This window comes from Bacillus rossius, chromosome 5, assembly GCF_032445375.1.
Source record: "Bacillus rossius redtenbacheri isolate Brsri chromosome 5, Brsri_v3, whole genome shotgun sequence".
Taxonomy (NCBI): domain Eukaryota; kingdom Metazoa; phylum Arthropoda; class Insecta; order Phasmatodea; family Bacillidae; genus Bacillus; species Bacillus rossius.
Window position 1 is genome coordinate 58370132 of NC_086333.1, and position 19963 is coordinate 58390094.

Below are 19963 nucleotides of genomic sequence, written 5' to 3' on the forward strand. Positions count from 1 at the left end.
TTATGATAAATTACACCGTAATATTTTATTGTTCAAGTAGTTAAAGTACTTATCTTTTATTTACGTTACAATTCAGTGCTCTTGATTCGCTTGAATTTAAATAAGCGACTGAGCATCTCCGAACGGTCGCCAACAGTGGTGGTAATAGGTCAGGCCAAGGACTTACTGGAATTTTTTAAATGCAGTAATTTCCTATTACTCATACCTTGTAGTATTCGCCTATGCACCCAAGCATAAATAGAACATACTCAGCACTCTCAAACACTTTATTTTATTTGTAAGCTATTTTATTTAACTGATTTATGCGACAAAGCTTGTGAGCAGCGTTAAGGTGCACTTTTACAGAAAACTAATTTTTTTTCTATTATTGTTTAAATATCAGTTCGTTCACTAGAACGTCCGTGATTGGTGCTACCACCCCGGTCACCAAAGTCAACAAACACACACTATACAAGATTAAAACAATAGTTGTTTATTAAAAGTTTTCAAAACATTAAATGATTACACTTTAAAAATTAGCTGTGAGAGCAATAATTGCTCCTAGAGGCTCACTCCGTGATGTCATAGAGTATAATTGATACAGAGTGATAGTTTGTTTTACTGGGCCAAACACTGTTGATGCTCCCATTATAAAAGCATTGTTTAAAATAATTTGTAAATAGATGTAGGCCATCTCAGCTGTGCTGTTATTTCAGCACAATTTGCATGCCAGGCAAAACTACTCTAGTGATAATGATGTTGGACAATGACCCTACTGTACCAGTATTCAGGACTTTAAATGTTTCAAACCAAAGAACACCATCCTTAACAAGTCAAAAGATGGTATTTCACTAATGAAAACCATTCTTGAACCCCACATCATTTTGAGAACACCGAACTTTTCAAGGGTTACGAAGACCTTAAAGAAGATGTGCAAAATATTTGCAAGACATAATAGTACATTATATGTTGGATTCATTTAGAATCAGTTGCACTAGCAGTCCTGCATGCTGTTTGTACATCTACAAACAATGTTGACAGTGAACGGTTACTTAGTCACTACAACTTATCATCACAGAAGGCAGAACCTGAAAGAAACGAATGAAACTATGCTGTCTTTTGTTAACTAAATTCAACACTTACATTTTGAATTTTTTATGCACCTTTAGTTTTAAATGTAGGTAACAAGATGAAACAATCATGAAATAGAATTTCTGTTATGGTTTAATTTTTTTTTTTTTAAATTAAATGCCTTCAAATAAAACAGGCAATATCTGTCTAACTACAATACTTTAAAGCCATATAAAGTTTAAAAGGGTTTGTTAAAAAATCATTTAATGAATGTGGTCAAATACAGAGCTCAAGATATTACTAACCACAACTGCTGTGCAACAACATGCTTTTAAATGCTCACACCAAAATGCTACACATCTTAATTTCTAATTTAACATTTACCATTAATTATTAATTATGTAATGGTTCTTCACCAAGTTTGACAGCTTTTTATAAAAATAAATGTTTGTTGTGTGTGAAAGGTCAGTTACTGCTCATGCATTATGGATTTGATTCATTTACAAGCATTGCACTGAGATTGCCCAGTTTTGCATGCATACAACACTGTGCAATGATGAGCCTTACATGGTTAATTATTTTTGTGATGAAAATAAATAAATGCATGCTTGTTAAACTTTACAGTTTCCAAGTGTTTTCTTACAGTTAAAATGTCTTGGACTAGGACACTACATAATTGAACTAGTAAATTGACAGTTAAAACAGAGGTATGTAGCAATTCATTAATCTCAAGAAAAATCACATTAATTACAAAACACTACTGAATTTAAAAAAAATAATTAAAAACTTCACCTTGATTGTTGTGTCTGAAGGAAATGTAATGTCACAAAGTGGTTCACTCTTGACATCACATGTGACTTTACCCATGACTGCAGACGATGGTTCACGTCCAGTAACTGATTCATTCATATCAGTTCTGCCTGGTGTGAGACACAAACAAAACAAATATTAAAATATATTCCAATCTACAGGCAAAAGATCTTTAATCCAGCCTGTCTGGTACCTTGGCACCATTGTCAGGCCAGATTAGCAATTTGCTGGTTTATCAAACGTCCATATACTGTAGGACCCTGTTACAACATTTCTCAAGGTACTCAGAAATTCATACTTATTAACAGGTAAAACATATTAAAAGGGCATAATTATATGTGCCTATACATAGGCCATTGGCAAATTTTTGATATGCAGGAAATGTTTTAAGTGGGATTTCCTTAAGAGGGTATTACTGTATTTTAACGGCAATACTAAAGATAAATTAATATAAAAAATAATTATATTTAAAGTTAAAACAATATAAGCTACTTCATAGAAAAAAAATTCGATGAGAATTTTTCATTTTTTTAAAAAAATCACAACTGTGATGCACCAATGGAACATGAAATGTAACCTACATGTAAATACTGTACTGGAATGGAAAACCACAGTAATGATCAATTCTTAGCTAAATGAAGATGCCTTCAGCGCAGAATGCGACCTGCCCACCGAAGTCAAGAGTTGGTGTCCACATGAAAGAATCTGAATGCCAGCGGCTCGATTGGAGCCGGTTTACAAAATGTGCTGCACCAGTGAATACCAGATTAAAGACCCAGCACTGTATTAGTTATTCTGTGTTTGATGAAACTTTTTTTAACTGGCCCGAAACATAAATACGTACTAAAATATAAAATAGTCTCGAGCTGATACTAATTGCCGGACACAAATACACTTTAGACTAGAACTCCTATGCTACGAACCCTGGATTTAAAGAAGCGGAGATTTTACGAAAACATTGTCAAAAACCGTTGAAAAACAGGAAATTTTGACACCAAAATATAAATAATCAGAATAAATCTGGAAAAAAAATTTACAATGAATGTTTGTACAAATTAATACAGTGTATATTTTGAGTGGGTTTTAATACTCTCGATTACGTTCTAATAAGGAAAAAAAAATTGGTTGTCTGTAAAGTCGGTTTACGGATGATAGTTTAACGTGACGTCATAACAAAACATTGATGAAATGATTGCATCCTTTTATGAATAAAATTGAATCATTTTTATTGAATTATCACTATTTTGTATGGATACAAAGATGGAGTGAAATGAAATATACAATTTAATTGATCAATTTACTTTTATTTGCACTCATTAATTCAAATATGTTTCTTACTTTAACGAAGAGATTATTTTAACTATAACTTTTATACATGTTTGCTATTTAACTTCTTCCAATCTGTGTTATTCTTTTAAGGACAGGACGATGATAGGAAAAGTAGGAAACGAATGGGAGTGTTTCAAGTTTAATGTGCCTCGAAAATGTCTACTCGGTGGTTGTTCCAATCGAGTGGAAGAGAGATAGATGCGGCGCAAGCGTACAATGAGCGTAACGGGGCAATGTGCGTAACGGAACACGTTTTCATGCGTGCAACTGGCGTTCATCGATTTATTAGACGTTGTCACGTCAAAAATCGGACATTCCCTTTAAAAATGCTGCGACGGTAGCTTCCGCGAAGTAAAAAGAGGCGCTTGAAACTCGTTCGACAAGCCTGGCAACAGCATCATGACGTCCTAAGGCTTACCTCCCACTAGCTTGTTTACGTTCTTCAAGGCTAAACCAACGGAATTTCGTCCCTCCCCTCTTTCACGACAGCTTTCCCGCTCCTTGAATAACTTTCCCCGTGAGAAACTGTCAACATCCTCCCCCACACTCCTCCGCCACGGCGCACACTGGTCCCAAATCCTAAAAAGCTGGCCAAAAGTCAATGCCTTTATCAATTTCGATGAAAATTCGTATCTGGGGGTTTTAAAGGTCGCTGATTATGAATCCAAAGTAGAATTAAGAAAAAAATCAAAATGGCGACTATATCATAGCTCAGAAATTATTTCTCGCATATTATAGGCCTATATTTCACAGTTGAAAATAAAGGTGCGGAGGCTTCCGCGAACAAAACAATAGGGCGTCCTTCGTTAAGTTGGGACGATTTGAGTGAACGGTCAAAACGGAGGAAGACAGAAAAGGTTCGAGAAGAACATAGTGTCAAAGCACTGGCCTACGCTACACAAATGTGTCTCCGGCCTTCAGGAAATGTGCATGCTTCGAAATTAATTAAGGATGTCACAGAAGGCAGTCCATCAAAAGCATCAAAGTACCAGAAAGCTTTGCAACGTTTTACAGAGAATACACTGCCAGGCAACGAAGCATTATCATTTCTTATAGAAAATAAACTGTCCAAAAGTCAGTATCACAGAATACGTTCTTTAAGCGTACAAAAACATTGTAAATTGTACCCGCCTTATAAATATGTATTGGATTCTAAAAATAAGTGTTACCCTGAAAATTCAGAAATTTCTGTAACTGAAAGTGAAGCTACAGTTACACTTCAAGCATTGTTAAATCATACAGTTGAAAGAATTTTAATGGTACAATCAGATGAAGTTAAAATTATTCCTGAAAACGAAGTTGTTAATTTAGAATTAGTATACAAATGAGGATGTGATGGCACTTCTTATCAAAGCACCTACAAACAAACATTTAGCGATGAAGATGGCCATAAATCGGATGCCAACATTTTCGTTATTTCACTCGTTCCGTTGCAAATCTATGATAAAGTCAGTTCACATGTCCATTATTTGGAAAAATCCTCGACCTTCATCGCCAATATTTTGCCGCCCAATTAAAATTCAATTTATGCAAGAAACTGCCGAAGCTACCAGACACGAAGTTGATAGTATCTAAATTCAAGAAAGAAACCTTGCGCCCTTTCAAACTGTAATGAATGGAAAACAAATTAACATCAATTTCAAACTTGTGTTAACAATGGTAGATAGAAAAGTTTGTAATGCTATGACGAATACATCGTCGAGTATGCGTTGCTACCTTTGTCAAGCTACATCCAAAGAATTTAATGATATCGACAGTATTTTACAAAAACCCATCAATGAGGATCACTTCGAATTCGGAATATCGCCACTGCATGCTTGGATACGGTTTTTAGAATGTTGTTTGCACGTGGGTTACAAATTAGAAATAGAAAAGTGGCAAGGGCGCAAGGACGATAAGGAAAGTGTTGAGAGAAGAAAAAAATACATACAATGTTTTCGTGACAAATAAGGGCTTATTGTTGATCAACCAAAACAAGGATATGGAAATTCAAATGACGGAAATACAGCTCGGCGTTTTTTTCGAAAATTCTAAAATTTCTGCTTCAATAACGGGAATTGATGAAGATGAATTGATTAACCTTTCTCGTGCAAGAAATTTCTTTGGTGTCGTTTGCAGATTTTGAAAATTAAGAATTAAAGGTGTTTTAAAAGGAATATATTTTTACCAATTTATTGTAAATAATATTTCATAAAAAAAACGCAAAACTTAATTGAAAAATGCGGGTTTAAAAGCGCATCCATATCATCGAATAAAAATCATAACAGAAGCCAAAGCTGCAGCTAGCTGCAGCTAATTTTTTGACATGTTTTAAAAATATCAATGATCTACAAATGCCATTTGGTTTCAGAGTGGGATCTTGTGGGACTTTTAACTTATGGCTTTTATTAAAAACTTCTTCTTCAAAAGTGATATAGAAATCACGTCATCATTTTTTAATAATATGTTATTAAATTTATTAATAATATAAATTAAGGGCAACACATCTGAAATTCACTTACGTTCTGGAGAATAATACATTTTGCAGAATCCTAATCGGTTCACTTTTCACTTTTCTATACGTGTTTGAACTTGAGGAATGTTTGGGTACGTCACACGCTAACAAAGCGACACGCTCGACGCTTCGAAACAAACTGAATTCCTGAGCCAGGTAGAGACCCTTAACCTTCCATAACGGTGTTAATACGTGCTAGATGTACCACTACTACTATTCCAACAGTCAAATGTTCCTAGAAAGAAAATATTTTTTTCGACTTTTGGCCAGCTTTTCGGGATTTGGGACCAGTGTGCGGCGTTGTTGTATAGTCTATTCCAGGTAAAATGAATATAGTTAACCTACGCGACAGACTTTACCGATAATAAATACTGTATTAGTAATTTTGGCATCAGACCCGGGGCGAATATTCTGTGTAAGCATTGCAAACAGCGCTTAAAGTTGGAGAATATTATACAATGCTACATTCTGAAGGGACACGTTTCAATGAACCATGATTGAATAGCGAGCACATAGTCACTCCCATAGCACGCCTCTCTCTCTCTCTTCCATTATGACTCTCCGCGATCTTTTATTGTAATTGCTGGACACCCCTTTCTCTAGCTCGAGCTGCCTACTCGTTCTTTTTCCTTGTGCGGCAGCGCATCACAGTCGTGGACACCCCTGTCAGCACTTCTCCTGAATACAGGCAGCTGCGAACTCTTATTGGCCGGGCCGCTTCCACCACTCTCGACAGAGGGTGGATGGAGGCCCGCTCAGTTGGGCATCCCGTTACCATCCGCCTCCGCAAGACCCAAGCGCCCAACCCCTGCATGGTTGAATCTTTTCTGCCCCGCCCAACTCTTCTTACCTGGACCTTTTTCCCTCTAGTTTGGTAGTTATCTTGCTTGCTTTAATGCATTTTTATTTTATCCCCGCATGACCCGGCCCTTGTGTCCGTGTTGGTTTTACCTGGGTCTCTTTAGTTAGCTTTTAGGCTAGACAACCAAAGAGGCGCCAGCCATGGCTACAATCGCAGCGATGACTGGCCAATAAATCCCAATAAGCACACGATGCACGCGCCCTTGTTCTGCATGGTTAATATTCCGTATAGGCTTCGGTCTGACACACACTTAGGTCCTCCCATAACCTGGACCCCCCCCCCCCTCCCTTTTCAACAAACACACTTAGATTAAATTAGGCTAGGGAAAAAAAAATATACCTGGATGTTGACAACCTAGCTGTACGCGCTGGAAGCAGACTTTCTCTTGCTTGCAGCTAGTATCGACCGACTGAAAATTTGAGGATGCCTTATGCGTATACGGTCGGAGGGAGGGAAGGCAAACAATATATTCACAACAGTGTTGGAAATATTTAAGTGCGAGGTCTAATAAACATATTGCGAACAAGGTTTTTTTATAAATACTTTTCGTGTAGTTTTAGGAATGTCGAGTGCAGCTTGATTCTTGTATTTATGGCAGTTTGCTAACATTGCACATGCTAGTAGTAAGTTTGTAATTTAAGTAAGGACAGTTTGATTCATTACTTACTCGTACACTCAATCCACGCCTTGCCACCTGATTAATTATTATTTATTTTTTAAATATGGACTAGGACACTTTGTTCACACAGAAGTATTTCTGCAGGAAAATCACAAACTAAAATTTTCTTGATTGAGCCGTAAAAATATTTATTTAACCGCAAATGAACTATACTCACCTTTCCCTCCGCATTCCATTTCCGGCGCGCGAAGCACTGCAACCACAACCATGTGCAGCGGTGAAAGAAAGGAAAGCAACTGAGAAGCGACTTCCTCCTCTTTCGACCATAGCAGGCAACCCGTAGTTATTTAGAACACATGTCGCAGTACTCGCGTCCGTTAGGGAGGTTTTCAAGTAAACAGCGCTCAAAAATGGTATAAGTGACGCTGTTTGTAGGCAAAGAGAGCAGTTTTTCAACTAATCTCTTTTCAACTTGTTAGACAAACAAATAATTCCCGACGGCTTTCACAAATTTCACTGGTTCCTCTCACAAAAATGTACAGTATTTTTTAATAAATGTGTCATTACAGCAGAGTGTTTTTTTTTAACAACAAAACGCCTACTATTACCAAAGGCAGATCCAGAATGATGATCTGGGGAGGGCCAAATTAAATTGTCTAATAAAATTTTAGTACATTTAGAATTGAAATGTTTAGTAGGTACATTTTATTTGCGTTTCAAAAACGTCCTGTTACCTATAGCACGGCAGTAAAATAATAATTAAGTTTTGTAAACAATGATAATGATTTAGGAGAAAATTAAAAAAAATTATTCAAAGTTCACGGAAGAGCCATAGCGCTAAGCCCAACCCCCCCCCCCCCCCCCCCCTTTCCATTTACCGGATCCAATAGTGATAATCACTTTTATGAAACAGTATAGTGTACACTGAACTATATGCTTGTTTCCCTTGATTCTGGTAATGAATGTGCGTTCGTAAACATTTTTAACGGCGAGCTGTCAAAGATTTTAACTTATAAAGCTAATAAGGGGACGCGCTTAGAATGCAAGGCAGTACATTATTACAGCATATCACAAGGCCCTGGGCAAGTCTTGTCAAACTAACCAGTAGTACTTCTGTTGCTTGTTTCTGTTTAGGTAAAACTATTGTATTTGTTTGTTTTTTCGTTTTGTCATGTTTTTTGTCTCGCTTCAACTGTTGTGCTGAATTATTTTGGGTTTCAATATTTTTGTGTTGTCATCATTTGTGGGGATTTTTTCATTCTCTTAGTACATTTTTCTTTGTTTTTTCTTTGTTTGCTGACCATATTCCTGTTTCGGAATATTTTGTGGCGTTCATATCCTTGTTGACAACAGCAATTGTTTGCTTAATTTTGTGTGTTTTTTGTATCTTTTTTTGAGTATTTTTATTTTTATTTATTTATTTTATTTATTAGTTTTTCTTCAACAGAAAAAGTTCTTAGCAATGGCGTATGTCCAAAAACTTACATCAAGTCAAGTTAATATTAAGTTAAGTTAATATTAGGCCCCAATTATATATAAGCACACATCATCCCAATACACACTGCACTACACAAACTATCAGGCGATTCAAATAGTCGTGCTTTGGCCCAGCGGGGCCCTAATGGAATAAATAAATTATCCTTCGAAGATAAGAGCGTAGATGCTAGGCTAGAGTCTTTCAATGACAGGAGGTGGCAATTTCTCTAACTGACAGACTGCCTTTTGCTGGCAACAGGTCGACCTGAAGCTATGTCACCATTCTGGAGTCTGACCCGATGCCCTGCTCGCGACCGCAGCTCACACAGCGTAGTACTGCAGCTTAGAATTTTCAATGACAGATGGTGGCAATTTCTCTAACTGACCGACAGCCTTTTACTGGCGACAGGTTGACCTGAAGCTCTGTCACCACTCTGGAGTCTAGTCCGACGCCACAGTTCGCGACTGCCCCACTTGCACGATCATATCACACAGCCACAATGAGTGCTAACTGGCAGCACGACGGGAAACGGCATAAGCAGCCCCCAAAAGACCAGACCTGACCAAACCAATGCGGACTAAAAGTCCAAGTGCCCCACCCCTTGCATAGTAGAACTTCTACCACGCCCCACTCTTCTTCCAGGACCATCCTTCTATTCCTGTAATCCACCTGCTTGTAATAATGCATGACCTTTGCATCCCGCATGTATGTGCCCAGGGTTTTCCCTCTGTCTATGGAGGTTTTACCTGGAACCAACTTATCTAGTTTTAGTCTAAAATTAAGAGTGAGGGGAGTTAGTCATGGCGAAAACGTCTGCCATGGCTGGCCAATCCCCTCCTAGCACATGATACACATGACCTTTTCTGCATGGTTAAAAACCCGCATGTTTAGAGCGTATAGGGCTTGCCCTGAGACGCACTTAGATTCTTCCCTACCTAGACCCCTCCATTACACACTTAGTTTTAACTTAGGTTAGGAAAAAAAAAAGCCTGATGTTATTTTTTCATTGCATTATTAATATTTTATGGTATTTGATTTACTAAGACCAAATATCACAAATAATACCCGATTTATATCACTAAAAATGTAAAACAACATTTTTTAAGTTATACTTCTTTTGATGCTTTATGGAAAAAATAATAATTTTTACTATGCACATGCATCATGCAACAAAAGTTTCACAGGAAGAAGGTGGACTCAAGTGTATGAACATAAACACATATATAGTCACTTTTATAAAATTTAAGGGGTATATCAAATGTATTGGTGTGCCAAATGAAACTTCATGATAATGAAACTACCCTGGAATATATTTGGTAAAGCAAAATTTTCATATTAAAGAGTAATTTCAAGTTTTAAAAAACCTAAGGATACTCATACTATAACAATTATAATACACATTCTCCTTACGATCTTCTGTCTGACTTCATAGCACAGTGGTTATAGGGGGCAGTTAATAAGCTAAAGGAATGAGATTCAGAACTCAGAAGTGAAAATTTTTTATACTTTTTTTTTTAATTACAGATTATCGAGCTTTAAGCAAACATGCATGAATACATTTTATAGATTGTATTGCTATTAACATTATTAAATAAATAGCTTGGTCTTTGGATTGATTATTTCATACTAGGTAAACCAATATTCTCTCTTTTTACTTAACAGTAATATTAAATTAATTATGTTAGGAAGTGAATTTCCATGTATTAAAAACAGGTAATAGAAAATAAAACTTTATATTAGTACATTCAATACTTAATAATTTATAGTCATATAACATGTGCAGAAACTATATAGTATTAACATTTTAATTAATTTTAACAAGGTGGGCAGTATTTTAATAAAACTCATTGTCAAAAATCAGATCCAAGCCAGGGTTTAGTATTTTTTCAAGATTTTTTTTCCATTTTTACCAGAGAAGTTTCAAGTTTAACCTTTCACTCTGCAAATTGAATGATTTGATAGTCAATATAGCTGCTCTGGTAGCGAATTCTAGCAGATAATGCAAAACTATGTGACATATTGAATACTAGTCCATATAATTAACATTTATTTATTCTGTATATTATTGATATAAATTTTGTTTATAAACTTTTTGAAGTGAATTTTAAAGTGTATTTATTCATACAAGTGAGGTTATGTTCCAGTATGTATAATTTATTTGCATTATAAATTATTACATTATTAAATAAAATTTATCTTGATTATTTTACTAAATAAAATAGTTAATTTTATATAGGTATTCATGTTTATAGTAATATTGAATACTATTTTTTGTATTTTCTTTATTTATTTTCATACACTAGCCACATACATTCACAGTTCTTGTCCGCCATCATTCTTACTCCTACCCTCTACAGTCCTGCCAACCTGGCCCTCCTTACAGTCTCTCTGCACAGTCACTTTCCCTACACTTATACACTACACTCCATCTTCTCTTAAAACTTTAACAACACAGTACAACACTAATACCAACAACTCCAATGCAGAACTCACACCTTACCATGTCAAATACCCTACTTATAAATCAAGCTTATCTGGAGCCTTGACCATCCTGCCAGAACGCCTGACTACACCCCTTTGTGGTAGCTCGTGGGAGAATCCTCGGGAAGGTGGAGCAGGTGTGCTACCAGTACCCCATCCTCGGAAGGGCGAAGAAGGCGTACTGCTATCCCTACTACTTGACCTCCTTTCTCTAGTGGGCGAGCTGCTACCACTTCTCTCACTGCTCCCTATCTTCTCTAACACACTACTGTGAGGAGGAGAGTGTTTTATCCCAGTACCACAAGTCCCTGCCGAGTCTAGTGTGGGAGGGTAGAAGAGCAGAAATATTGGAGTTGTAGATCAGAGGATGGGAGGGACAAATAAGGTCCCTGGCTGTGTACAGACCTCCAGGGCAAGGGGAGGAAGCCATTCTGGTGGGAAGGCTGGGTTAGACATGCTGGGTGAAGATAGCTGGTTGATGGTGTATGTGGCAGCAATTTGGGACCCAAATACGAGCACTGAAGAAGGTAGGCCTACAGCACAGGGCAGCAAGATGGGTAATGAGTATATGTGGAGAAGGGAAGGGGAAGAGCGGGAGACACTCAGACCAACAGTGATGATCAAGGAACAGGGGTAGAAAACACTACAGGAGAAGAGGCAGTTAGGAAGGTTGGTAAGACTGTTCAATATGACAAGGGGTTGGAGGAAGCTGAAAACAGGTTACACAGAGGTAGGTGCAGAGTGGAATGGACTTCAGGGTGAAATATAAGAAGTGATAGATGCAAAGGAAAAAAAAAAAAGAGGAAGGCTCAAAGAAGAAAGAAGAAAATGGAAGGACTTCTTACCACCGAGTGGAATCCCAATTTCAAGTTCAAAGCCTTATAAAAAACCTAAATCCTTGCCGCTGACAGGAAAATATATATAAAATAAAATGAGTACAAATAAAAATAAAGTTTAAAAAAGTGAACAAGAGTAAACTAACATATAGATAGTGTATTTTGAACAGTAATTCTACAGGGAGCTAAGTTTCTGAAATATAATAATCAAGCATTCCAAAATAATTAAATTTTTACTTCCTGTCATAACTAACAATCATTCTCTAAAAGGGTATTGTGATACTTCAAATGGTTGACCAATCCATTCACAATTTAAATATATACTGTGATATTGAGATAATGGTCGGTTAGATTTAGATAGATGCATAAAAAATATTTCATGATAGTATGGACTGTTGATTAGGTTAGTTACACTACAAATAATGCATTAAATCATTGTACGATTACTTAAAATCACTGATTTAAAAATAACCGTCAATACACTATCTTTAGTACTTTTAATGTAACTAACAAACGTTTCATACAGTTTATAAGTATAACTAATGACGGTAATTTTAATGCGCCAAACTATATAAAATAGTGTAAAATAAATCATTTTGTAATATTTATACAGCAATCATGAAAAAATGGCACTCCTTCACAATTACCCTTTCCACAATTTGACACAGAACAAATCAACTCCAAAAAATACGATTAGCAGAATAAACAGATTATTTAATGAAAGTACGCTACTTAAATTTTTAACCAACAAACCTTGTTTGAACTCAAACACAGCGGGGAGGTGGCAACCACAGATAATACACCTTACATGTGTCCAAATCACGGTCATAATAGTATATCTGACAAATTCATTGCATTATCCATCCTCTTAGAGAAAACTCGCGGTTGCCTGCAAACTAACGCACTAGTAATAGTTGATCCCATTATTTACAAGGTATTAAATAGGAAATTCGTTTAAGTGAAGATACTTTTTAAAATTATTTTTCGTTTGTAACTAATTTTAAAGTATATGATTTTGACGTCGTACAGACCATGGCCTTTAAGCCCGTGCTCCGCACCGCCAGTACCGTATCCCGTTTTCGGAGCGCGCCCCTTGCCCAGCCGGATTGAGTCAGGCGAGCGCCTCGGGCGTGACCCCAATAGACAACAAACCTCATTAACAGTCACCGCGGCCACTGGCCTTAATTAAAATGCCCGTGACTATGATCAAGTCGGAATAGGAGAAGTCCCTCTAAAACAATTCACAGTGGGACATGTTAGTAAATTTACAGTCGCCAACTTGATGTCACAATTTAAATAATTAAATACATTAAAACCATTGTTAAGCCTTAAGCACCCAATTACCAGGTGCTACATTTTAATTGGGCACCTGGAACATGTTTTAACTGGTAATAGAGTAAATTCAATTAATATAAGTTTTTTGACGCCGACTCACAAAGAAGAGAAAGTTTCTCTTCCTTGCGAGGCGGCCATGTTCGGCAGTCTCGAACCACACCGCGCCGGGAACAGACGTGTGTCTGTGGGCAGCATCCAAGTTTTCTTTCTTTGATTATTTTATTCTGTACTAAATATTTAAATTTAAACCTCTTATTAATTCATAGCTGCCCACGTCGACTCGGCGCGTATTTTACGGAACCGGGCCTATCTCGACCGTCTTCATCGTTATACCGCGCTGCAGATCGTATCACTCACGTAAGTGTTTCACCGAACTTAGGAGCCCGCTCATCGACCCCCCCCCCCCTGCACTCGTTAACTTTCGGCGCTGGCCGTCTCCAGCGAGCATCGACCCGCGTCCCGCGAGACTGCCGCGGTAACCATTAGTGTCGTGTAGTGTTATGTTTTTTCTGTGTTAATTGTGTAACGGCTAGACGTCGCCAAGTGCTGGTGAGAGTGTTTTGTAGCGGGACTAGATTAAAGGTAATTCTCACCAACTCATGTACACTAATTTTCCGGAGTCTCCCGTCCTCCACACGGCCGAGCGGCCTTCACAGTCAAGAGAGAGCCATTCAGGGTAGATTCAAACCGTGTACCTGGCGGGGCACGCGGGGTCAGAGTACCCACGACCCAACACCAATGGCCTAGCAGCCCGCTAGCCTGGCGCCCCTCCGGACAACAAGAGCACCGCGACGCCCGTACCGCCCGTCAGGTACCCCCCGGGCCTTTCACAGAGGTCGGGTGACGGCAAATGGCGCCCTTGCGTTAGGCATAACTACAGCCGAACATCACAAAAACACAGCAAGATCAGACAAAGGGGACAGAGACGGCCATTTTGGACGCGCGCAGTGGAATTTGGCGCACAGAGGAACAGCGACAAAGGGACCACCCGGAAGAGCACGTCACCGCCCGCGTCGACCCTCGCAAACTTTTACTTTCACCCCCACCCTCCCCTTTGGGCCTTCAGCGAACATCCTCGCCCGCCCCCCCCCCCCCCACAAGCCATCACATCCTCGCGCTCTCCGCTTTGTGCGGCTGTCCGGGCGCTCTCGGCTGCCGCTACACACGGCTATCCGCATCCCCCCTTCGCAGTGGCGAGTCTCGGCTCTCCCTTTTGTGCGGCTGTCCGGGCGCCTCTCGGCCAGCGGCCCGAATCAGCGCGCGCGCCAACCCCCCTCACCGCACTTCATTCGCCGGGAGTCTGTTTGTAAACAGAGCCACGTGCGCGCACGAAGCGACTGTTAAAACCGACGCGCCGCGCGACGGAATGGCAGACAGACACAAGATGAACACCTGTCGAGTCTGCTACTGGCCACAGGGCAGGGACCTGGTAACGGGGAAAGCGAACCCTCTACAGACATGTAAATGCGCACCGGATTACAACTTGCCGGCAATCAAGGTCGAAGCGCTCATAGAACCATGGCACGACAGCACGGAGACGGAATTACAAGCGCGAACACCACCGGTGGACCACACACCCCTACCAAGCCATACCACCCCGGCCATCACCACCCCCCAACCTCCCATGCCAGCGACTGGAGCTCGCACCCTGGCCGCGCGACGCACGCGCTGGACATCACCGAGGCCAAGTTCGTGTGGCCCGGCCTGGAAGACCTGGCAGGAGCCCTGCCGCCCCGCAGAGCTTCTCTGCCAGAGTTCGCCGGAGCCCCGCACGAGGACCCAGGGGAATTCCTGACGAAGTGCGAGGCGCGCCTGACCGGGTGCCGGACGCACCAATCAGAGTGGGCCGAGCGGGTCAGCGAGCAGCTGCGAGGGACCGGTGGGGCCATGTGGGGCCGGTTTGCCATGCCATGGGGCGAGTTTATGGACACGTTCCGACACCGGTTCGACACAGGATCGCCCCTCGTCGAATGTTCCGCCTCATTCTATGGGGTTCGGCAGCGAGGCAGTGGAGGCGTTCATAGCCACTAAACTCCAATTGTTTCGCCGCATCTCGCCCGGCACCTGTCCGGGGCACTGCCCATCATCACGGGCTTAGTGAGGGACGAGCTGCAGCCCTTTCTTCGTCGCTGCCACACCGGCGGTGTAGCGGAGTACGTGCAGGAAGCACGCGAGACGGAACGCAACTTCCAGAGAGCCTGCAAGCGTGGCCCGACCACGAGCACCCGAGGGGGTGACAGCCCACCAGAAGCCCGGCGGAACACCGCACTACGGGACTCACCCTCACACCAACACCGAGGACTACGAGCCATCGAGGCGCCGCCAACTTGGCGAGCGGAGCGACCGCGGGACGCCGGAGCACGGGAGCAAGTCCCCCTGTGTCGCTTGGGATGCCCGCGTGGCGAACGTCACTGGCACAGCGAGTGCCCGCGGGGATTCCGAGCAGCGCGACCCGCCACACCGCCGCGCCAGGAGACGCACGTGGTACCACCTCCGCCACAGCGCACCAGCCCGGCCCGTCGGGAAACGACCCCCGGGGGGACCGGGATTAGAGCCCCCTCCCCCGCACAGACCATCAACCCCGCGCCTGGCGGGGTGCGCGCCCTCCCGACCTTGGGACAGCTGGGCCGCCCGCGGCACAACCTGTTCCGCATCCCCGTGGAGGTCAACGGCTGGCCAGCTGCCGCGCTCGTCGACACCGGAGCGAGCGACGTGTTCGTACGCCCCGCGTTCGTGCCCGCAGGTGCATTGCGTCCGGGCAGCGGCAAGCTGCGCCTGGCTACCACCACACACACCGGGCGGATGCTGGGGCATGCTGAGATCGTGGTGAGTACGCAGGAATTAAACAGTAGTGTGTCCGCAGTAGTCGTGCAAGACTTGTGTGAGGAGGTGGTGCTAGGACTCCCCTGGTTGGTCCAGCAAAATGCGGTCTTGGAGCTAGGACCCCCCCGCCTCAACCTGGGAAGAGCCGAGAGGTACGTGGTGTACGCACTAGGACAGACGCCCCCCCCCCCGACAGGACGCGGTGCTGACCCTGGCGGACGTGCACCACAACGTCCCCCCCCTCTTACCAGGCTGAGGTAAACAAGGTCCTCGCCGCCCGAACCGAAGTGTTTGCCGTGGACGGAACCTTGAGGCGGACCACTGTCACCGAACACTGCATCCCCACCCTGACTGATGACCCAGTGTTCGACCCGCCTCGCGGCTACGGGTTTCGCGAGCAGCGAATCATCCGGGAGCAGGTGAACGAGATGCTGCACAACGGAGTCATCGAGCCGTCCTACAGCCGGTACAATGTGTGCATTGTGCTGGCCAACAAGAAAGACGGGACAAGCCGATTCTGTGTGGACTTCCGGCCGTTAAATGCCGTGACCGTCAGCGCCCCGCCCCCCCAGATTAGCGTCGAGGCCGCCGTAGCCGGCTTGGGAAGGGCCCAGGTCTTCAGCACCTTGGACCTGAAGTCCGGGTACTGGCAAGTGCCCATACGACGCGGGGACCGGGAGAAGACGGCGTTCACGGTGCCAGACGGACGGAGGTTCCAGTTCAGAGCCATGCCGTTCGGCCTAAAGTGCGCCCCGTCCACCTTCCAGTGCATGATGACCCATGTGCTGGAGGGCTACATCGGACAGTTCGCCCTAGCATACCTGGACGATGTCATAGTGTACTCAGACACCTGGGAGGACCACTGCCGCCATCTGGCCTTGGTGATGGAGCGGTTGGCCACCAACCCCCTGACAGCCAACCCAGCCAAATGCCATCTCGGAGCCACCGAGGTCGACTTCCTGGGCCACGTGGTCAACGCGGAGGGGAACCGCCCCCATCTAGGTCACCTCCAGCAGAACGCAATGGCAGAAGTCCCACGCACCCGGAAGCAACTGCAGCGCTTCATTGGGCTGCTGAACAGGCTCCGGAACTATATTCCGAATTTTTCACAAGTCATCGCGCCTCTGACGGACCTGTTGTCGCCCCAAGTCCGCTACCACTGGGGCTCGCCCGCCCAGACGGCATTCGAGGCCGTCACGAGCGCGTTCACTCGGTGCCACACACTGGCCCGCATCGACCCCGAGCGCCCACTCGTCCTCCAGACGGACGCAAGTGCCCTGGGAACCGGAGCCGTGCTGTACCAGGTGAACGACCACGGAAAACGGCAGGTGGTGGACTACGCCAGCGCGAAGTTCGGCGCGGCGGAGAGGCGGTACCACAGCAACGAACAGGAGTGCTTGGCGGTGGTGTGGGCCGTGAAGAAATTCGGTCCACACCTGGAGGGCAGGCATTTCACCCTCCGCACCGACAACCACTGCCTCACCTGGCTCCACACCATGCAGGGGAGGAAGGGGAAGCTGATACGCTGGGCGCTGCTCCTACAGTCGTTCGACTTTACGGTCCAGCACGTGCCAGGTGCTGAAAATCAGCTCCCCGACCTGCTCTCGCGCGAGCCAGACGGCAGACGGGAGGTGCTGGACGAGGAGGAGTGGGATGAAATCCTGCCTCCATCCCACACCAGCACGACTGCCAACGGACACCCTACCTGCACCCGCCTCACGCTCGGCGTAGAAGGGACCGAAGACCCTCCCAGTACCGAAGCCGACCTGGAGCGGCGCGTCCTCACGGCCCAGCGCCGCTCGGCGGACGCAGACCGGCGCCACGAGACAGCGCGCGGAGGAGACCACCCCGCCTGGCAGCTCCGGAATGACCGGGTCATGAACAGACCGCCGGGGGAAGAGGACGAGTGGAAGACCTACGTCCCACCCGAAGCGCGCGAGGCAACACTGCAATTCTACCACGATCATGACCTCGCCGGACTCCCAGGCTCGGACCAGACCCTGAGAGCCGTCTGCCAGTACTACCACTGGCCGGGGGTGAACCGGGATGTCTGGGTCTACGTCCGGGAGTGCGAGATCTGCCAGTGCCGCAATGCCCGCAGAGGCGACGGCACGCAGCAACAGCAGCCTCGCCAGCCGTCAACACCGTTCCAGACACTCGCGCTGGACGTGATGGGGCTGTACCCCCCCTCGCCGCGGGGTAAGCGCTTCCTAGTGGTCGTGACCGACATGTTCACCCGCTGGACAGAAGCTTACCCCTGCGGCAACGCACGGGCGGCCACCATCATCGAAGTCCTGACGCGCGAGTTCCTCACTCGGTTCGGCTACCCGGAGTCCGTCTTGACGGACAATGGCAGCCAGTTCCTGGGGGCCCGGTAGAGAGGGTGGTGCAAGAGGCACACATCATCCACCACACCACACCCTCATACCACCCCAGAGCCAATCCGACCATGCGCAGGAATCAGGATCTGAAAACTCAACTGCGGCTGCGCCTAGGGGAGGACCACACCCAGTGAGTCTGCCACGTCGCCGACGCACTGTTATGCGTCAGGCGGCGCGTGAATGCGGCCACTGGGATGACCCCCGCGGAAATGATCCAGGGGCGTAACCTGCCGCTGGCCGGCGAGCTGGCAACACACGGTGTACCGCACCCAGGAGAGCATCCGGAGGAGCGCGACAAGCGACGAACCCAGGAGCACGACACGGCACATGCAAGACAAGCCCGCTTAAGTCAGGGAATCACGCCCCAGACATAGACTGTCTAGGGGTTTCCCCCCTTTTAATTTGTTAACCCAGCGCTCTTAGCATACGCCTTACCGCCCTGTGGCCCCCACGGGCGAGGATGTGGATCACGCCGCATATGCAACCAGGAAGAGCGTTAGAGCTTTTGGCTATGCAAAGGGACTGAGGCTACCCATCTCAGTTTATGCACCACCTCCGGCCTCCTACTCCACTCAGCTGACCAGCAAGTTGGATGCTCCCTTAGCCCTCTGGAGTTGTCATCACTTCTGGCGCCTACCCCGGCCTCCCGCCTCACACTGGGACTCCTCAATCACCCAGCGAACCCGTGGTCCGGTGGAGGCCTACCCAACCTCTGCCAGCTGTCCAGGCTGGTTACCGGAGCTGTCCTCGTCGCTCACAACGTCGGTACTTCAATGGGCTAGGGAACCCTGATACCTTCCCCTAAAGCACTCGGGGCACCACTCCCAAGTACGAGTCCTACCTCACCAAGAATCCTGGGCCATAAGAAAACCTCAGCGGGGAACCATTATAACATGATGGATTCTTCCCGTACTACGACCAACTTTTGGTCTCGTCGGTAGACTGTTCGCCGGTAGTTTAACCAGACCACCGCGCTTCAGAGTGCAGCCACGAGGTGTCCTCGTCGCCTCGGAAAACCCTCCGACCCGCCGTACCTCGGCCCGGCGGGTTTACAGCCGATTAAGGCCCGGATGCGACTGCACCCCTCCGGCGACGACCGCCATCAACCCCGGCTGGAAAATGGCAATCACAGTGCCCGGGCAGGAAGCACCTGGGGGTTGCCTCAGTACCTTCACCGACTACAAGGCTAAAGTGGAAACCTCGCCGTGCAGTTTACAGCCCGTTTTTAGGCCCGGGCGCCCGACACCGTAACCACCATACCCAGTCGAAATCCTTTACCATGGGGCCTGATCCATTCACTATGGGGCCCTTTGGGACCGATGCACCGAGGCTCGGCCGTCGAACCCCCCGGAAAGGTTTCTATCGCATCTGCTGTTGCCCGCAGATTCAGCCCTTTCACCATTTCCGGTCTCATACATGCAATTGAGGATGCACTGTGGCAGAATTTGACCTGGCAGCGCCCTCTT

General features: G+C 45.1%; 1 protein-coding gene across 5 annotated transcripts in view; it reads right to left on the reverse strand.

Annotated features, from left to right (window-relative positions):
* Positions 1–12884, reverse strand: part of LOC134531837 (zinc finger protein 660-like) — a 116983-nt gene extending 104099 nt beyond the window's left edge. For 2 of the 5 annotated variants that reach the window (XM_063367816.1, XM_063367811.1), the window contains exons 1-2: positions 12712–12874; positions 1843–1970 (exon numbers count right to left, since the gene is read on the reverse strand). Coding sequence is in view for 4 of the 5 variants with exons in the window: in XM_063367811.1 (XP_063223881.1) it covers positions 1843–1970; positions 12712–12787 (204 nt within the window). In the remaining variant the exon portion in view is untranslated. Of the gene's footprint in view, positions 1–1842; positions 1971–7381; positions 7563–12711 lie in introns of those variants that run through there. The other 3 variants (XM_063367812.1, XM_063367813.1, XM_063367814.1) reach the window with 3 other exon arrangements.
* Between the last annotated feature and the right edge of the window lie 7079 nt (positions 12885–19963).